General features: G+C 46.3%; 1 protein-coding gene across 1 annotated transcript in view; it reads right to left on the bottom strand.

The window, feature by feature from the left end:
- Positions 1 to 17779, bottom strand: part of LOC125706035 (myotubularin-related protein 13-like) — an 88875-nt gene extending 71096 nt beyond the window's left edge. The window contains exons 1-2 of the mRNA XM_048972467.1: positions 17531 to 17779; positions 6430 to 6515 (exon numbers count right to left, since the gene is read on the bottom strand). Of these exons, the coding sequence (XP_048828424.1) occupies positions 6430 to 6515; positions 17531 to 17585 (141 nt within the window). The 5' untranslated portion in view covers positions 17586 to 17779. The remainder of the gene's footprint in view (positions 1 to 6429; positions 6516 to 17530) is intronic.
- Between the last annotated feature and the right edge of the window lie 1579 nt (positions 17780 to 19358).

Genomic DNA, 19358 nt, shown 5'->3' with positions numbered 1-19358 from the left:
AGAAAACGCTGAGCCTGTCAGGCACGAGGCACCCCCCCACCCCCGTGTTATTGTCCCCCCCAAAGCAGTGAGGTGTTTACGTCTCGCTCCAGTCTATGTTGTTTTGACCCAGGCATTGGCTCACGGCCCCCTGAGGCAATTTCCCTTTCGTAGCCATGACATTAAACCACAGGAAATAGTGCTTCACGCCACACACCTCCCTTCCCCCACTTTGTTTGGATTCATCATCTCCCCCCACCCCCAAATGGCTACACTCCAGCCCCAGAACTGACCCCTCCAGGTCACAGTGTCCAGCCTGAGATTGTTCTCCTCAGAGCATCTCTGAAGACATGCTGTCCTCCTCAAAGTATGATGATGGCTATAAATATATTTAATAATAAACTACTCATGATGAACCACTCACATTAAAAAGACTACTCCACAGAACGGGTGATGTGGTCTAGGCTGGGTGGGGGGCAATAAAGTAATCAAGCGGTAGAAACTAGGATCGTAGGGTCATTAGACAAATCACGCGGAAGGAACTATGCTGGGTGTAGACTAATCATGGGACAGAAACTAGGCAGGGTGGGGTCATTACACTGGACATGGAGTAGGAAATATGCTGGGTGTAGGCGTTAGACTAGTCACAGGGTAGGAACTAAGCTGGATGTGGTCATTAGACTAATCAGGGAATAGGAACTAGGGTGGTGTGGTCATTACACTAATCACAGTTTAGAAACTAGGCTGGGTGTAGACTTTAGGCTATACACGGAGTAGGAATTAGGCTGGGTGTGGCCATTTGACACAGGGGTAGGAACTGGACTGGGTGTGGTCATTAGACTAATCACACAGTAGGAACTAGGCTGGGTGTGGTCATTAGACTAATCACACAGTAGGAACTATGCTGGGTGTGGTCATTAGATTAATCACACAGTAGGAACTAGGCTGGGTGTGGTCATTAGACTAATCACACAGTAGGAACTAGGCTGGGTGTGGTCATTACACTAATCACAGGGTAGGAATTAGACTGGGTGTGGTCCTTATACTAATCACGGGTAGGAATTAGGCAGGTTATAGTCATTAGACTAATCACAAGGTAGGAACTAGGCTGGGTGTGGTCATTAGACTAATCAAGGAGTACGCATGATGTCAAACTAGACCTTCAGAATGTAAGTACCTGCCTGCTGGAGAAGATGTCAGTTTGACAGTGACTATGATCAAAAATTCATACAGGGGATGGCCTTGGTGTGGGGCCCCACACTAAGGGACAGTGTGGAAGGTGTGTGCATGTGGGTATTTTCAATGAATGTGAAAGAGTGGGTGTGTGTTTGTGTTTATAATTGTGTTTGAGGATGCAGAGGAGCAGCACGTGCAGGCAAATGTTGTTTGACAGTGTGTGTGGGTGTGTTTGTGCATGACAGCGGATCCCTCCCCATCTCACCATCATCAGGACCTAAAGTGAAAGCCTTTCCCCTCCCTCATAAACCCCCCCTTCCATCACCCATTCCATCCATCCATCCATCCATCCATCCATGAAATACCTTCTGGTGGTGCCAGCATGCAAGTCCATAAAACAAACTAGCATTACCAGAAGTCTGACACCGATTACCAGAAAATGTTCCTTCCTGACTCGGCACGTTCCTGCCAGGGTGGATGTCCATTCCTATAAGCTATCAGGTGAGCTCACGGTGTTGGGGTTACCTCAGGGAACCCCTCCCGTCCCCCCGACCCCTTTTCTGTCCCGAGTCGTCGAAGCCATCCGATCGACCACGCTGTCTATTCATTCTGACATGAAAGGTGTCCCAGCTGCTGGGACGTGGCAGTTTGTTTTAGCGCGTTTCATGTTACACAAACATGATGGAACAGACGTGCCATGAGTCACATCGGCTCTTGTTGCTCCCGTCGCGGCCCCCGGTCACCTCAAGGAGGTGCTCACCTTTCCACACGTAGCCCAACTCTTGCACATCAAACATCTTCTGGCACTGCTGCATCGAAAGCGCAGCCGGGAGATCTGTTTTCAGGTGGCTCCAGCAAAGCTCTGAAAGGTACCTGAGCCTACATAAAATCAGCACAACTCAGAGGAGGTCAAGCAAAGAAAGGTTCCTCATTTCATCTGTCAGTGTGATGCAAAGGAATGATTTAAAGTTATAGTGGCCTGAGATCTTTTCAGGGCAAACCCAAGCAAAAGGTCCTTTGAAGTCTTCTCAGTCGTGAAGGACACTGACTTGGCCTTGAGCTTCAAGATGTGAAAATTCAAGAATCAGTAGCTTGTACTGGTAAGAACTGGCCAGACTCTGAACATGGTGTTCAGTTTCCTGAAAGTATAGCAATGGAATTCAGAAGGATCAATTGAGGTTAAAACTAACATTCTCCTGTGTTTGGGGAGAATATTATTCACAAAATGTTATCCGACATTAGATTCCAAGGTTCCAAATGATACGGACAGTTTGACACTATAATATATATATTCATTTAATTTAGGGTTATGTAACTTGTCACATTTCTGCCATAAGTGAACACAAGCTTGTTGCATTTTCCCACTGATAAATTTACTTTTATATGTTTTTATAATCATGCAGCAGATGTTCTTCATTTCTGGGGCTGAAGTAAAGCCAGCCTCTCGCAACTTTTACACCTGACCAATTATCCGCTACGTGACAGCAGCGTTCTCATTCCTGATTGGTGGAGCCCTCCTGCCAGCTGATAGCGATTCCTCAACGCAGCCTGTTGATCACAGCTGACTCTTTGTGAATCACGCTTCCGCGGATCTGGGCCCTCCGGTGGCTGCACACAATGCACCACGTGTTCTCATTGTCTTTAACATGTAACAATGGGAGCAGCCCCCCCCCCCCCCCCCCCTTTTCCCGGCCTTGAATCAAAAGATTCAAAAGCAAGCCCCTATGCAAGCTTCAAAATAATGCATGTAAAGGATCAGTCAGCAGCAGTGCAGGGGGCAGGTGAGGGCCTTCCAGACTAAAGCTGAAGTGAGACGGGCGACAGGCCATGCAGAAGTGTCAGGACAACGTTGGCCAGAAGGTGGCAATAAAGAGGACCCTGGATTAGAGGATGCACCACCTTCCTCGTCACAGGCAGGCCTCCCATGCTGGTCGGCCTTGTATTTCGGCAGGAAGTTACATTGTTTATATCCTGAAAGAGGCTACGCTTCGCTGCTGGGATCCGAGTGGGCGGATGCACTGACAAAACTGCCCATTTCGTGCCTCGCCATGCTAACCGGCACCACAAAGCAATTGGCCAAGCTGCTTTCGCCAATAAAACCGGCATTTCCCATGGGAGACTCGTACACCTCAAGATGAGCCGAGGAGATAGCGCCCTCTAGAGCCACATATATGTCCTGCCTGTGGTGCGAAGGATGCACATGCAGGGTGGCACTTGGAACTCAACATAGGATACTGCTGGTATCAGCGGGTTAGACTGCTGTGCCTGCGATTGGAAGGTCGATGGTTGGAATTCCAGAGTTGGCAGCATGATGTCACTGTTGGGCCCTTGGGCAAGACCCTTGCAGCCAAAGTGGTTCCCTGGACTGGCTGACCTGCCTTACATGAAATGTACACCACTTTGCATAAAGGCATGGGGTAAAGAAAATTAACTGTAATGTAACAAATAAACCACAAGTCACAAAGGAAGGATTTTCACAGTACTTAAAGTGTGAAGGACAAACCACAAGTCACAAAGGAAGGATTTTCACAGTACTTAAAGTGTGAAGGACAAACCACAAGTCACAAAGGAAGGATTTTCACAGTACTTAAAGTGTGAAGGACAGTGTGAAACGGGGTCAGACACAAGGGTTTATAGATATAATGCAAGTACCAGCAAAACAAATTTCATTTTGCCCCCATTTGCCGACGAAGCGATTCCTCACTTAAGTCCTTCAACTGGCTCTGATCCCAGTAGCTCTGACGTTCCGCCAGGTACCCCTGGGTGCTGATTGCCACGACTACGAGTTATGGTTCTCCTGCGATTGGTGCTCGGGGTGTCCGCAAGGCGCCGTGCGATAAGCGTGTGCATGGGAGCTGGAATGGACATCCATCAGCTACAGTCTGATAAATAAACAAAGGAGAAATTTCCCCGCTCGCTCTGATACAGATGCAAATCAGACAGCGCCATCACGTAAAGCCTTCAGCCGGCCTCCCCGGGGGGTTGTTTTAAATTAAATGGGCATGTTGGAGATCAGCTAATGAACATCAAAAGAATTCCAAGCACGCCGATCTAATTTATGTAAGACATTCCCCATGTTGCGTGCGTTTGACGTGTGGACAGTGAGTTCAAATGGCAAAAGGGGGCCACAGATGGGGCCGTTGTTTGGGTTATAAAAAGACTTACAGAACTGAGTCTAAGCGGAACGCTTGTATCACACTGAAACTGTCCCGCTTCCCCTCTAACAGGAACCACATTTCCATTGAAAAGCGGTCATATTTGTGAGACAAATACACACAAGTTTGGGGTCGGAGTGCAGCGTCAGCTGTCCATCTAGTGCACCTGGAAGGAGGAGCGTTAGGAACGTTGCTCAAGGACCCATCAGAGGCATGGTTACGTTGCCAAGCGAGGGATACCAACCAGCAACCATCCGGCCACAGAAACAGGCCCAATCTGCTGGGCCACACACAAGCCACCATAGATACTCTCCATGAGCAGACCAGTGAATCTGTGGTGGCTATTTGGTCATGGACACAAAGGAGATGCCACAAGGCACGTGTTCGACCTAAACATGAAGCTTCTGGAAAGTGACTGTGGTGCTTGCAGATTCTAACTACAGCTCAGGCTTCGCCGCAAATGTCGAGACCCTGACTGAAGCGTGAGGACGGCTGGGTCGTATAACGCGAGAGAGAGCCAGGCAAGGTCAGCGCCACCCCTTTCCTGCATCATTACAGAATAACTCAGGGGGAGTTTAAAAGCCCCAAAGGACCAGCGACGACTCCTAGAGGTCAGACCCCAAAACACAAAAAACTATTTATGGAAGCTGGGGTTTGTTTTTTTTTCTGTACTGCACCGGCTCCTCACCAAAGGAGGACAGACCGAACATTTACATAACAACCACAATCCATCACCGCTTCTGACATCATCCGTCAGTTTGACAAAGCGGCATCCTACACGACATATCCTGCGACGCATGTAACGTGTTTGTTTAGTAGCGTAACAGCTCGGGAATCTGAGATGCTTATCACAGCGCCAGAGCAACACGAGGCAGAAGGCAGGATGGTAGGGGAAGAACGGGAAACGCAGAATGTTCCTCCACTACAAATAAAAGAGGAATCGTAGAAAAAGGCTGTATGTTGCGGGATGGACTCGCGCCGAGGACTCGCCTGAGCACAGCCTCCCTGCCAGAACACACTCGGGTCATCACTATTCTTAGTAAAACGTGCAGTTATTATTTCTGAAAGGACTCGGGAGAGGTTTCCTGGCCGTACATTAGAGGCAGTGTTTGTGGTGCTCATCCAGAGACAGCGAACATGGGGCATTTGCTGCACTTATGGAAAAAGAGCTGAAATGGTTTTTTTGCGTAAGGTGACAATGTTCCCATCCAGACCAGCTGAAACCATGTGACATCACTGGCACCTGAGCGAAATGAAGGCCTATGATGGGAGCTGTGGAAATTAATTGCCTGGTCCCACCAGATTTACGCCTCCCTCCGCCCCATAGTCTGGGCCTCCGAGCACCTCCTTCAAACCTACATCACGTGGAATTATAGACAGGCACAGAACAAAGACACCCCAAAGGGACCTCTGACCCTGACTGGGAATGAGCCGATATCCGGTGGCCACGTGCATTGCCCTGGGCTACGGCAATCTGCAGCAAAGTTTTGGGTGATATTCAGATAAGAATATTTGGTCATTACCAGGGTTGATTTGTGACAGCAACCAACCACCATCGGCAGACCACAGCCCCTCTGTCCCCCCAGGAAAAAAAAATCACTAATGAAAATGAAACAGTAGCAAGAACAATACTGATCAGCTTGATCTAGTTAAGTTATGGGGGGGTCTCTCAAATATAAATGAGGTTTAAACAAGATCTCCTATAAACACCCATTATACATTTGTTGACACAGGAAATGCCAATGTCAGCGCAGGAAGCACATTCCTGATGGCATGGGAAACCCCACGGATGCCATGGAAACCGTCCCACCCCATCCCTGTCCTCAAACACACAACATGCCGGTACATCTCGACAATAACTTTCACATCAACTGAACATCTCAACCCGTCACCAACAATCCAAGATATCGACAAGCTCTCATCCATGCCACCCTAACGTACCACACCGCCTGATCCATCCCACTTACTCCTCAGCATGCACTCCCTCTACAGCTCTGGAGATGCCATCCACCCGAAAGTTCACACTGCGACAGAAAGACCATATGACCTAGCTGGCATATGACAGAACTGCTTCTCGAGGCCAGCTTCATATCCAGGACTTTCTTCCCCAGACACTCACCATTTCCAGTCCCTGAGGGCAGGGCGTGCCATCCCAGTCCTTTTCTGGGAAGCGCTGCAGAATCTTCCCACGTCCTTCTCCAGGTCCTGGAAAGAGACCAGACACAAACTGGATCAGTGCATAATCTCATGAGTGCCACACGCTGATCTAGACACAAACACACACACCGGGCCTATCGCTGTCCATTAGCGTAGCCACTGATTTCGTTGAACAAAAAACAAATGGCAGTGAAAACCACTCACTAGGTGTCCTCACTAAAAGCTAAGTATGACTTCACAGGCAGCCAGATGCGGGTGAGTTAATCTGCGGTGACCCTTGTCTGTTTGGTAAACGGGAGAGAAGAGCAGCATGCTGGCAGGCTAACGGCGTTTCTAGTGAATAGAAACCCTCTAGGGGTCCAATGGTGACTCCGTGGCATGTGATCAGCAGGCCAGACACACGGAACAGCGTTTTACGTGAAGCACCCCTAAATCCTCGACAGTTACCATCCAAACGAAAGATGGATACATAATAGATAACTAGATAAATAATGCAGGGGGGGAAAAAACTAGGCTTTCAGAGGATACACACATAGAAAACAGGGTCATTCCAGCATATTGAATAGAACCACACAAAAGTTAGTCAAAAGGTAGGAAGCTGGCAGGAAACAGCAACTGTGGGCCCAGTGCCCAGACTGAGTCAAGTTACTTGCAGGGACTACAGTCAGAGCTGAGGTGTGAGGGAGAGGAAGAAGAAAACATGACAGCTAACAAAAAACAGATCATCAGGACAGAGGCTATGCATTCTCCAGCAATTCGCCTAACAAGCTGAAACTGTGTAGGACATCGATCCCTAGGGCCTGACATGGGGGGGGGGGGGGGGGGGGGGGAGTTCGCGGGTTAAAATTTCACCCGCTTGCCAAGCGTCTTTCCCTCAAGGAGGTTGTCAGGCACTCAACAAAATATCAGAGGCGATAACTTTCCCCCGAAGGACTTATGCCTGTCATTGCACAGGGCCTGTCTCACCAGCATCTGGCCGAGAACCACAAGTGATCGTCCTCCACTATGGCAGTAATGCAGGGAGATGCCTCCGGCTCGACGGAAGGCGGGACGCTGCCTCCCGCAAACACCCCAATCTAGGTTTGGAGCCAAATCAAGACTCAACAGCAGATCTAGAGAGATACCAAATTATAACCACGTTTCCTCTAAGAATGTGAGGTCAGTGTGTTGTTTTCTGCAAACTATCATTATAGTATAAAATAAATTACTTATTGTAATGCAGCAAATACTTCCCAATCTTATTCTATCCCAAGAAAAATGTAATAAATTGCAAAAGTGCGACATTTTTTCACACGTGCTATTTAGAAGTAAAACTAATCGCACAAAGAAGAGGCCAGCCAAACGCCATCTCAGAAGCATGCTTCATCAGTGAACTGGGAACATAATAAATGGAAAACATTTATTTGCAGACCTAAAAAGAATTTCTTTAGCAAAAGGCCAACAATAACATCACGGAACTGTTTGTCGACCAAGCACATACGGTCCTAGTTTGACACCAAGAGCTCACACATGGTCAAACTCGCCCTGAGTCACGCAGACCATCTTACGTCTTCTGAGTGGCCCCTGTATCTTGGAGGTGGATAGTGTTTGACTGGAGAAATGAGGTTCAAAAACCTCGGGGTGGAATTAGTGAGCGCAGCTAATCACTGACTCAATAAAACTGATAGCAACCCAGCAGGGTCCAATGGGAGTGCGGAAGAAACTCGACAAGGACCAATGGGAAACCCAATGATGAACAAATCAAAGGGAAGGGGCTTAAACCTAGTGATGACAGGTACTGCACAGTAATTCTATCTACACCAGGTTCTGAAGCACCGTTTCTCATTTTTATTCAAAACCAGGGTTCAGCAGGGTTAGTCACGGAGCGGCCAGAGGACACAGACGTACTGAGAGATCACAAGAATCCCTTGCACACCATTGCACACACTCTCACATGCAAACTCATCAGAAGTAATCAACAGTTCATTCTGCATTCCTCACACTAAACTCCGAGTCACCTGGTCCCCGTTCCACCTTAGACTTGTGTCAGACGAGCTCCGACAGCCTGGAAGCAGGTGGCCCCTATCTGAGATTACTTGAGGGTGGCTGCGGCATCCTCAACTGCAAACCTCCTCACTGAAGGAGCCCGGATGGTGGCCTGAGTCTGAATACCAGCATCCACGCAAAATACCACTGTTTTAGGCTCCGCCATGGCGCAGTGACAGAAGGCATTGTTTGGACCTCCGGAGGACAACAGAACACAGTGTTCAGAAGCGACACCAGGGCCGAAGCGTGAGACACTGCTCCAGTGTGGTCTGCGAATGCTGACACTCCAGATGAACACCGCTGCAGGCTCTCGCCTATGATTCCTTGGGCCTGAAGCCGTGGAGGAGACAAAACGCTCTGCTGCTCATTTCCTCCTCCTCTTATGCACCCCCTGTCTGCTTGTTTGCTCAGAACTCTGCCTCTGTGGCGTTCTGATCCCCCAGGGTCACGCCTATGACGTGCATTCCACTTCCAGCCGGTGGACAGGCATCTGCGGACAGCGGGGATAGGGTCTGGAAAAATAAAATTCCACTGTGTTCCCCACTGTGTAAGGAAAACATATCAGCTGGTGGGGGGGCAGGGGGCTGGGGTCTGGGGGGCTCGGTAAACAGACTTCGAGGAAATCATTATTTGAGGCTCAGCATGGTGAGAAATTTAGATATTGAACAGCAGCATACAAGAAGAAGGAATGTGTCGAGCACAGAAATGTCTGGATGTCAAATAAAAGTAATTCTATTTGGCCTGAAAACTGCCCCAGTTTTTGTGGGACATAGGAAACCAACCTAAAATCAACACTGTTCAACTGACAGCTCTCATGGGGACAGAAGCATGGTTGACCTGCAGAAGGGGACTCCCCACTCCAGCCCCTCAGAGCCAGCACAGTAGTTCACTGGCAGCCCAGCACCAGGGAAATCAGGCAGCCTGTCAGCAGACTCCTCAAACTCTGACCTCTGGCAGGTATTTAGAAAAGCGCTGGGTAATTAATCTTCCGTAGCCCATCCACTGTGGCTCCGAGGGGCGGGGGTGGGGGGGGGGGGGGGTAAGGGGGGCATCATCCCACCACATACTTGCAGGCATCAGGTGTCACTGAACTGCAAGCTAATCAAAATCACATTGCCTGGAATCCCAAAATAAGCACAAGCTCCGGTTTAAGTCACCAACGACGATCATAAAGGACAGAATTCCAGGCATTCCGGCAGTCTGAACAATTAAACCCAGCCCCTCTGCCATCTATTATCACCCCCAAGATAACAATTAAGTGCCCCGGTTACCACTCACTTTGAGCTCCACATCAAAGCAGATACTGGCAACACAGAAGATTCCCCTTAGAATAACAGGCTGAGGGCACTTTACAAACAACCAGGATTTTCCACCGATTTTTCAACCTTTTCTGGCTCGAAACCCTATTGTGCTCCGGAGCCAAAATACTATCAAATAAATTCCACTAACCCTAACTGGACAACACTGTATGGAATTTACACAGCAGCTCAGCCTTGTGTATTACACTTCTTATAATTCAACATAAATAATATAGCTTGTCTGAGAAAGACAAGACAATATTTTTCGAATTTGAAGATTCATAACTTCAAAAAACACCTAAATGTAGGAATATCAGGGGAAAAGGTCATATTCTCAAGATTTTATGGGCTGTCGAACTTCACTAAAAAAAGATTAGGTCTCGGAGGACAGCAGTTTTGAGCTAGACTTTCGGGGTATCGCCTAAGGGGAGCTGAAGTACACAGAGAACAACACTGGGACTAGACCTCATGGCATATATGCAGTATATTTAGCTTTCACTTTACACTTGGCAGATGTATGACCAGACCACAGATGTTTGGAAAAAGGATGAGATCATTGCAGACCCATAGTACAGATCTACAGCTATGTAACTGTTCCTCGAACATTCCTAACAAAATGACAGGCTTGTGCAGGTCACCTCTTTAGAGTTAAGCTGCGAAGAATTTGCACAAATCAGAGTATAAAAAAGATTTCCTAGTCGGAATATCTGAGGTCATCATTATGTCACCAGTGAGGGTACGCCTTGGTACAGGTACAAAATCACCCCAACAGTGTAGCTGCTTCACTGGGAATTCCAGTGCTATTACAAAAGACAAAGCGATACAGGGATCTCCCTGGACACACATCCTGCATCCCAGTCAAAAACCAAAGCAAACGAACTGGGCTGAGTTTCGGCCAATTGAGAACCTGTTGAGAACCCTTGCATCCAGCCTCATTTTCCACTCTCCAGAAACTGACCATAGGGAGGTCGAGAAGCAAAGGAAACACAGCAGGTCCAACCCAGTTTCTCCATGTCCCTTCAGCTCTCTCTGAAGGGTCCCCTAATCCACACATGTATGTGAGTGTATCTTATAGGCCTAATCAACTATAATGCAAGCTGGTCTTTGTTCAGGTGTGGCAACCTGGCAATCCTCAGTCAGATGTCTGCAGAGAAGCCCAGCTGCCAAAACAGAAGGGATGGAAGACCCCCACCTGGGCCTTCATGATGCTCCCCATCTTGTGCATATCTGTCCTTTTCTCAGTTACACACAAACATGATTTTATTATGATTTAAGTACAAAAGCAAATGCATTGTGCACTGCAAATGCTTACGTCCATAAATCTTCCTTCCATCTGAGAAACCATGTCAAGGTAAAGTGCAGCGCCACAGAACATAATGCATAAAACGAATAAAATTTCTCCACCTTTACGAGATAAAAGCAAAACAATAAAAAAATCAGCTTTGATATCCCAAACCAGAACTCTTTTCCACCTCACTTGGCACAGAGCTTGTAAACATTTCCTCTACACCTTCCGATGTTCTCATGAAACCGAGCGTCCACAAGGATGAACAGACAGTAGCATGGGCCTCCGAGGTTCCCCAGTAAGCACCACTGGTATCACAGTGCAGGATGTGCAGAATGTGGTCAACAGGAACCATGCAGGGACAGAGGCCAGAAGGTCCGAAGCTCAAAGTCTCATTCAGAAACAAGCCAACTAGGAAAAGTGGAGTTCCTGAGTATTACAAAATATATTTTTATGAAAACAGTCTTCATATTATGTCAAATGAAAGACTACACTCTAAATCAGCATAGTTATGTTCTATGGCAAGAGCACCAAGTCAACCTCAATTACTGTACAGACAAGACGGAAGAGCTTTTTGAAAAAGCATATATATGTTAAATGGACTGCATTCATATAGCGCTTTTCTACTCCTACGAGTACTCAAAGCGCTTTACATTTCATGCCTCACATTCACCCATCCACACACTCATTCACACACCGGTGGCAAAGGCTGCCATGCAAGGTGCCAACCTGCTCACCGGGAGCAATTTGGGGTTCAGGGTCTTGCTCAAGGACACTTCGATGGGATCAGGAGGAACCAGGGCTCGAACCTGCAACCCTCCGGTTGCCGAACGAAAGCACTACCTCCTGCGCCACCATCTTCCCCAAAGCTTTTCCGTCGGGCTAGCTTACAGTGATCTTGCTCGTGCATATGGAAAAGATGAAGGTTGACGGCGATGTAATTGATTCTTTGTTGATGCAAAAAGGGCACCGAGACTCATCTGTCCACACTTTACCGCTGAGAACTACACCGGTTCACTTTCATGTTCCACATGGGGGTCAAGAGATAGCAGTGCATTCCAAAGCTCCCGGGTCAGCTCTGGAGACAATCATCCATATTAAAGTGAAGGGGGAGACCGGCTTGTGCACGTGAGACAAAGGGGGTACAAAGGCAGAAAAAAAATAAATATAACAAAGGAAGTTTGGTTGGAAGACTGAGTGAAATAGCAGGATATGACTGCGATGGAGGCTTTGAAATGAGTATCCAGGTTAGATTACATGCCATGACATTTAAAGACTACAGTAAAGGGACCCATACAAAGTACACATTATTCTGACATTAAGCACCAGATTACAACCAAAGAACGAACTGTCACAGAAGAAGATCCAAGTGTTAGATGATATTTTGGATGCTGGCCTGAATCCTGGATTGTGTGGAGATGCCTAGAGATTACAAGAGATGGTTTTGGAACAAACACCTCCAAAACCATCGGAACCAAGTCAGTAAACTTCAGGCTAGAAGATATGAGAGTCCAAGGCCATGAAGGCACCAAATGGAATGAAAGGTCCTCACTCAGCCTGTTGATATCAAACATATCAAGAGATCATATCAAGAGAATGCCTGGCCCATGCTGCGGTTTCCTTCCGGTTCGCTTCAACCTGCGAATTCCTGACTGGCCTGTAGGAGGAACCGTAGTCGTCCCTGGTCCCAGAAATGCTGAAGATCTCTACCATCAGAACAACAGAGGCCTTTACTGGCTAAACGCTGTCAGAGCGCAGGGAAAGAGAAATGTCCTGTTGGTTCTCAAACAATGAGGAAAAATATTAATTCACAAAGAGATTGAGAAGCAAATGTAATCAGTCTGCTAGTCACTGGTTCCTTAGACTTCATGGTCATACATGAGCATGGTTGTTCTGTTTCAGGTATCTGCGTGTTTGACGTTTGAAACCAACCAGTGACAAATAAGGCTGAGTGACATTACACTGTGATTATGTGAAACATTTGTGCTTAAGGGGTGGCACAGTGGTGCAGTGATTAGCACTGTTTCCTCACACCCCCCGGGACCCGGGTGTGTAGAATTTGCATGTTCATGCCCCCAATCTGGTTTTGGTTTCCCCCCACAGTCCAAAGACATGCATTGCCCATAGGTGTGAGTGACTGTGTGTGTGTGAGTGTGCCCTGCAAAGGACCGGCCCCCCGTCCTGGGATGTAATCAGCCAAAATGTCAAGAATGAAGAGCGGGCAAAATCGGAACCATGCTGATGTTAGGAGCATGGAATGTTATCTGGAATTTCCAGGATATGGGCCTTTGTAATTACGGCACTTTCCGTAATAACCATGCTGTACTGAGGCACCGCGTCGCATAATGCTGGTGAAATCATGAGGGCAACAATGAGCCAGGAGGCATCCAGGGAGCTTGCAGAAAAAAGTCCTTTCAGCTCATTGATTGACACTGACCAACTGATTGACACTGACCAACTGATTGACACTGACTAACTGATTGACACTGACTAACTGATTGACACTCACTAACTGATTGACACTCACCAACTGATTGACACTCACCAACTGATTGACACTCACTAACTGATTGACACTCACTAACTGATTAACAGCACGATCTCCAAGGTTTTCAGGACAAATGCTTCTGAAACATAATGAAAGCTGACTTTTCACCACAGGATCCTGCTCAAGGGTGCCCTCCACGTGCTGACCATGGGGTCAGAGGAGGGGGCCACAGCTCTGTCGATGCCTCCCCCATTTCTGACCTGAAGTCCCTCCCCGGAAAGAACAAATGAGGGGGGGGGGCATGTATGGATATCCTGATAGATGAGGCTTGTCAAATAGCATTGTTTTCCATGAATGTGATGTAGGTTGATGTTTCTTATGTGGGGGCCCAGTACCATAGCACAGCAAACCACACAGGGGTTGATGCTGAGGTAAAGCTGCATCGTATGGGATGGGATGGGACTGGAAGATACAGAGGACCAACCGTCACATGACCTGTCACATGACCTGTCACATGACCTGTAAGTGAAAGACCCCGATGGATTCAGGGAGAACTGCTGTTGTGACCTTACATGTGCAATAAATAACCTGTGATGGACTGTCACTTGTCACTCCTGTATTTGATGTTAGTCTGTCTTCGTATAATTTATTTCTTTAATAGTATATAAATTCCACTAACCCTAACCCTAACCCTAACCCACCTACATATATTGTTTACTTTTATATGCCGTTTACTTCTATTGTATATTTTTTATGTTGTTTATGTATCGGTTTACCAACTGTATGCATCGTTTGCTTCATATTTTAGATTGCATCGTTCCCAGTGGATCAAAATAACAACAATGGCCAAACAACAAGGGATAACCTGAGAAAAGAATCACTTGTAGGAATTTTAATGGGAAACAAAACCCAAAGAAATCATCTCAGCATTCCATCACAGTGCCATGACCTGGAACCCCCTGTCCAGAGGTGACGGAACTTTGCAACATAGCAAATGGAATGCGATTCTGTACAAACGCCACGCAACATTACATCTAAAAGGCTTTGCTGACCTGAAGCCCCTGAAGTGAACCCGGAGGAAGGGGCCGTATGACGTGTTTGCGGTGAGGATAATAAAGTGGGTCTCGGAGTTGGACAGAGAACACACTGGTTAATTGGACTGGAGAGAATACAGGGCTGCTCTGCTTTTAATTTCTCTTAGCACACAATCCTGCTGTTTATGCTAAAAAGGAGAGGAAAAATGCATACACACTCTGACCCACATTAACCTTCACTGATAGCCTCCTTACATAATTGTACCACCCCAGTGGGGTTTATCCCTAATCACGCCACAGAGAAGCTGAATAAGTACCATGTGCACCGAAGACCTTCCAGTAAACCGGACACTACAGCCACAGGCACAATTCTCCCGGCACCACGAGAGGAAGCGAACAGTTGTCACACGTGGGAGAGGAATGTTTCATGCTAAGCACAAATTGGCTTCAAATTTTTTAAAACGTATTTAGCAAGACAATTTTATCCAAAGAGACATACATTGTTTTTTTTTTTTGAAAGGAGGGGCCCGGCAGTGAAGCCTGGGATTCGAACCACCGATCTTCACAGGTATAAAGTCCTTACATGCTGGGGGACACACACTGCCCCCAAAAATTTCATTCAAGATTTTTCATTTATTTAGACGCTTTCATCCAAAGTGGTGTGTAATTGAGAAGGCAGGGTCAGGCAGGCCTAGGAGTAATTTAGGGTTAAGGGCCTTGATCAAGGGCCCAGAGGTGCCGACCCTGGGATTTAAACTGATACCCTTCCAATCACTGGCACCAAGTACAAACCACGTGAGCCACACACTGCCCCCCCCCCCCCCCCAAATGACAAATGACTTGGATACAGCAGCACACACACATAAACCAGCATGCAGACACATTCAAAAGAAATGTTTCATGATTCATGATGTTTGATCTGGAAGGTCAAGGCAAACCAGCTGCTGCATAAATGCTGCCCACTACTGGGATATAGCTGACTGGGATATAGCTGACTGGGATATAGCTGACTTCCTGCCATCTCCACATCCGCCCCTATCTACTTCCTACACGTCTGGTAAACTGGGGACCACTCGCACCCCAGTCACTCCCAAGAAGAACAGGCCAAGCATCCTTAGCTCCGTTATTCCGGGGATGCTTCATATCTTACAGATATCAAATTAAGATACAAACACAGAATAGCTCATTAAAACCATGAGAGAAGCTATGCATTGAAAAGACACAGGTGGGCAGAAAATGAATATCTAGTTGCATAGAGTGTGACTTGCAAGGAAATGCATAGATTCGCTTAATTGTTCCAGCTGAATGACTCGATTAACCTCCTAAATTCATCTCAATGACCCACTGTAACTCACAGCAAGCAGTGTAATTAAATCACATAGCAAACAAAGGCCCACTTGTGCAGAACTGCGGGTCAGCCCAGAATGGAGCCTGTTAATTCAGATTAAGATAAAAATTACCCATTATTTGGACAAAAAAATGTTATTTTTTAAAATGTACTGTGCACTCAAAGGGCACATTGACATGCATCAAATTATATTGGTCAAGTGTACAAACGACCCTAAATGAAGACATCCAACCACTCATTTTCAACATCCACGAGTCCAGTACAGGATCCCAGTGGGCCTGGAGCCTATACCAGTAACTGCAGGGCACAAGGCTGGGATCCACCCTGGGTGGGATGCACTGCATGTCACACACTCACAGCCATGCATTTAAGATATGACCTACTGGCTACATTTATAACACCTGGGGCTGCAAAAGGGTATGTTATCAGTAAAATTAAGATTCATTTTAGGTAGCAAAAACCCTTCCTAAACAGTAGGTGTCACAACAAATAATCCCAATAAAGTAATAGGCCCAAGTAAATCAGGAATAAAGATCATTACAACCGGCGAGATCAGTGTAACTTTCATAACGATGCCACGCGCCGAACAAGAATGCATGTAAAACTAATACCGTCTGTCAGGTATAAAGTGAAAACGGTGAGGTATAATGATTATTCATCTTCACGATCAGCACGACCGTCAAAGTGTGTTAATACCATGTCAATGCAGCGACTCCGGGACACAAATCCACTAAATTGAATTTAATCCTCCCTTTGCTGTGCCAGGCCCCGAGTGAACCTTTAATTCATTCAGACCGCTTTGGTTCGGCTGACACAAGGTTTGAAATATGACAATAAAACGAGCATTGCTTCCTGCTTATTACAAAAAAATGCTCATATCAGCCGGTTTACACAAAATATAAATATGGATATATTTAAACACCTATATAGGCACGTTTTTTCGTGCCTTGGATGCATTTACTTGTTCACATGGAACTGTCCATGTAATACTTTTCCACGTTACATTTCTTTAGAATGAAGGCAGCTGCACGGAATGGTTACAAAAAGTTGTTCTTGTGCTCGGCTTTGTCCTGGTGCAGTAAACGGGTCCAGTTCACACGCCTTTCAGGCGCCCATCGACCAGCATCCTACCCTGAAAGCCGCAAAACTGCGGCACACGCCTGTCGGACGCGCTGAAATCACTGCGTGCGCAGTGACGGATCGCCAATGAAATGCCGGCGATCGGGCTCCAGAGCCGCACGGCAGACTTTTAAAGCGTGTAACTTGCATCGATTTGTGTAAGTGTGTAAACAGAGTTCCCCCCGGGTTTTTCCTGCTCCCCTTTGTGAGAGCGATCCCGGGACGTCATTCATTACCCAAGCAGGATGTGACAGGCTGCCTCTAGGAAAGTTTTACCCAGCGTCGTCAACTATTTCAATGCGTCTCCCCAGTAAGAAAAGTGAACGGTCGGGCTCAGACAAAGGCGATATGGGGCCGATGGCCGTCCAGCATCCCCAGAGTCTCTTGTACCAGCATTGGGACTCAGATCCCACTTCCCTAATGTATGCATGAAGTTTATGCATGGGTGCCGGAAGCAAAAACTCACCCGCCTTCTCATGATCGTATCCCACGACGATCAAATAATCGGCCAGCCTCGCCATGATCGCGTCCCTTTCTCACGGCATCTATCGGGACAATTCAGCATTTTAGTCTTCCTAAGAGGACAGCCATGTTTGACACTGGTGGCGGCATTGCGCCTGCGTGCGACAGGACAGAAGCGCAGGCATGGGCGTGGGGTGTAAACGGAGGAAAGAACCGTGCACCGGGTATCCCAAACCCGCAGACGGAGGTGCACACCGAAGTAAAACACGCAGACTTTGCATGGGTTAGAGAAAATGTTTCCTGTTACAAGTGGATGGGGTAATTACAGTTGGGAAATTATTTCCTTCGAGTGGAGTGACCGTAATGTCAGAATGTTTATTTCACTTAAAGCTATCCTTAACATGAAGTGGCCGATTCATAACCGACTATGTAATTAAATAAGCAAGAAAAGTACTATTGTTTATATATGAAAGTATTTGCATATAAACGTACCCGAAGATCTAATTGGCTTCAGGAACGACTCCGCTGTTACCCCTGACACAAATACACGTTGGTATCATTCCTTCTCATAAATATAAGTTGCCAGCAATATTTTATTAGGTAATATTTCGGGAAAGTACTGATTTTCTTTGCGTAACAAGCAGAGTGTTCACAGCCTGAGGGGACTCCTAAGTGTTTGCAGAAAGGTTTGCAAAGTACGATTATATGTAATTCTAGTGTAGCTGCAAAGAGTAACAGGCAGATCTTAATGTCACCTATAATGTCATTGGGTTTAAGTGAAATATTCATAAAATTACAGATTAACAAAGTTTGTCCAACCTTCAAATAAAAGTTTTAAAGTTTATTTACACTGTTAATCATGCAATAAACATTAAAATCCACAAATGTTTTAATCTTCTATTCCAAGTGAGAGTCTTGATGACAGACCAGCAAATGAGAGTTAAGGGCCATGATCAATGGCCTATTGATGAATTCACTCTGCTGAGAATGGGATTTGAACCAGTGACCTTCTGATTATGGGCACAGCATACCCACACCCCCCCCCCCAGTGGGACGTGCCTGGAACAGCTCCCTTGGGGGCCATCCAGGTGGCATCGTTATCAGAACCACCTCAGTTAAATTCTCTCAATGCAACAGGGCAACAGCCACTTGTACTCATGACCATGTTCTTTTAGTCGTTAAACACACAGCTCATGATCATAGGTGAAGTTAGGGACATAAACATCATTTACACTTATTGTAATATTTAGATAACCAATCCGAGTTCAAATTAATACTAAGTTAATAAAGATCAAATAATGAATCACTATAAGCAGCAAATAAAACTCGCTTGTGTTTGCTTAACTTCACCAATGAGTAATTTTCCAAATGATTTCTCCTCTAAAACTTTTAAATGCACTAGTTCTTGCACCCATAAACATGCCGATACTTTGCTAGAAATACAAGGAACAGACAATGTTTTGATTGAGATTGCAGTTGAACTCTTAGAGGCTGTTGTTGATGCTGTTATACCTCTATTTGTTGACATTCCACTGGAATCACTCAATCTAAAAACATCCTTTAAAATATTCATTTAAAAAAAACCACAGTACTGTTTGTATATAAAGATAATTATTTTGCAATATGCAACACCTCTATAATAACAATACAATAAAAAGCAAATGACTGGTGATTAGGTAAATTCTTAATCAAAATACTTCCTTGATTACCAGAAGAGCTTTATTCTAGTCCTTAAATGATACTTTATCCTAATGTCACGAAGAGGCAGGAACCAGCCTATTATTCATAGGAATGACGATGTCCAGAAAGCGATCCAGAGGGGGTCTTATACC

The sequence above is a fragment of the Brienomyrus brachyistius genome, chromosome 13, assembly GCF_023856365.1.
Source record: "Brienomyrus brachyistius isolate T26 chromosome 13, BBRACH_0.4, whole genome shotgun sequence".
In the NCBI taxonomy this organism is placed as follows: Eukaryota; Metazoa; Chordata; class Actinopteri; order Osteoglossiformes; family Mormyridae; genus Brienomyrus; species Brienomyrus brachyistius.
This window is presented reverse-complemented; position numbering and strand designations above follow the sequence as displayed.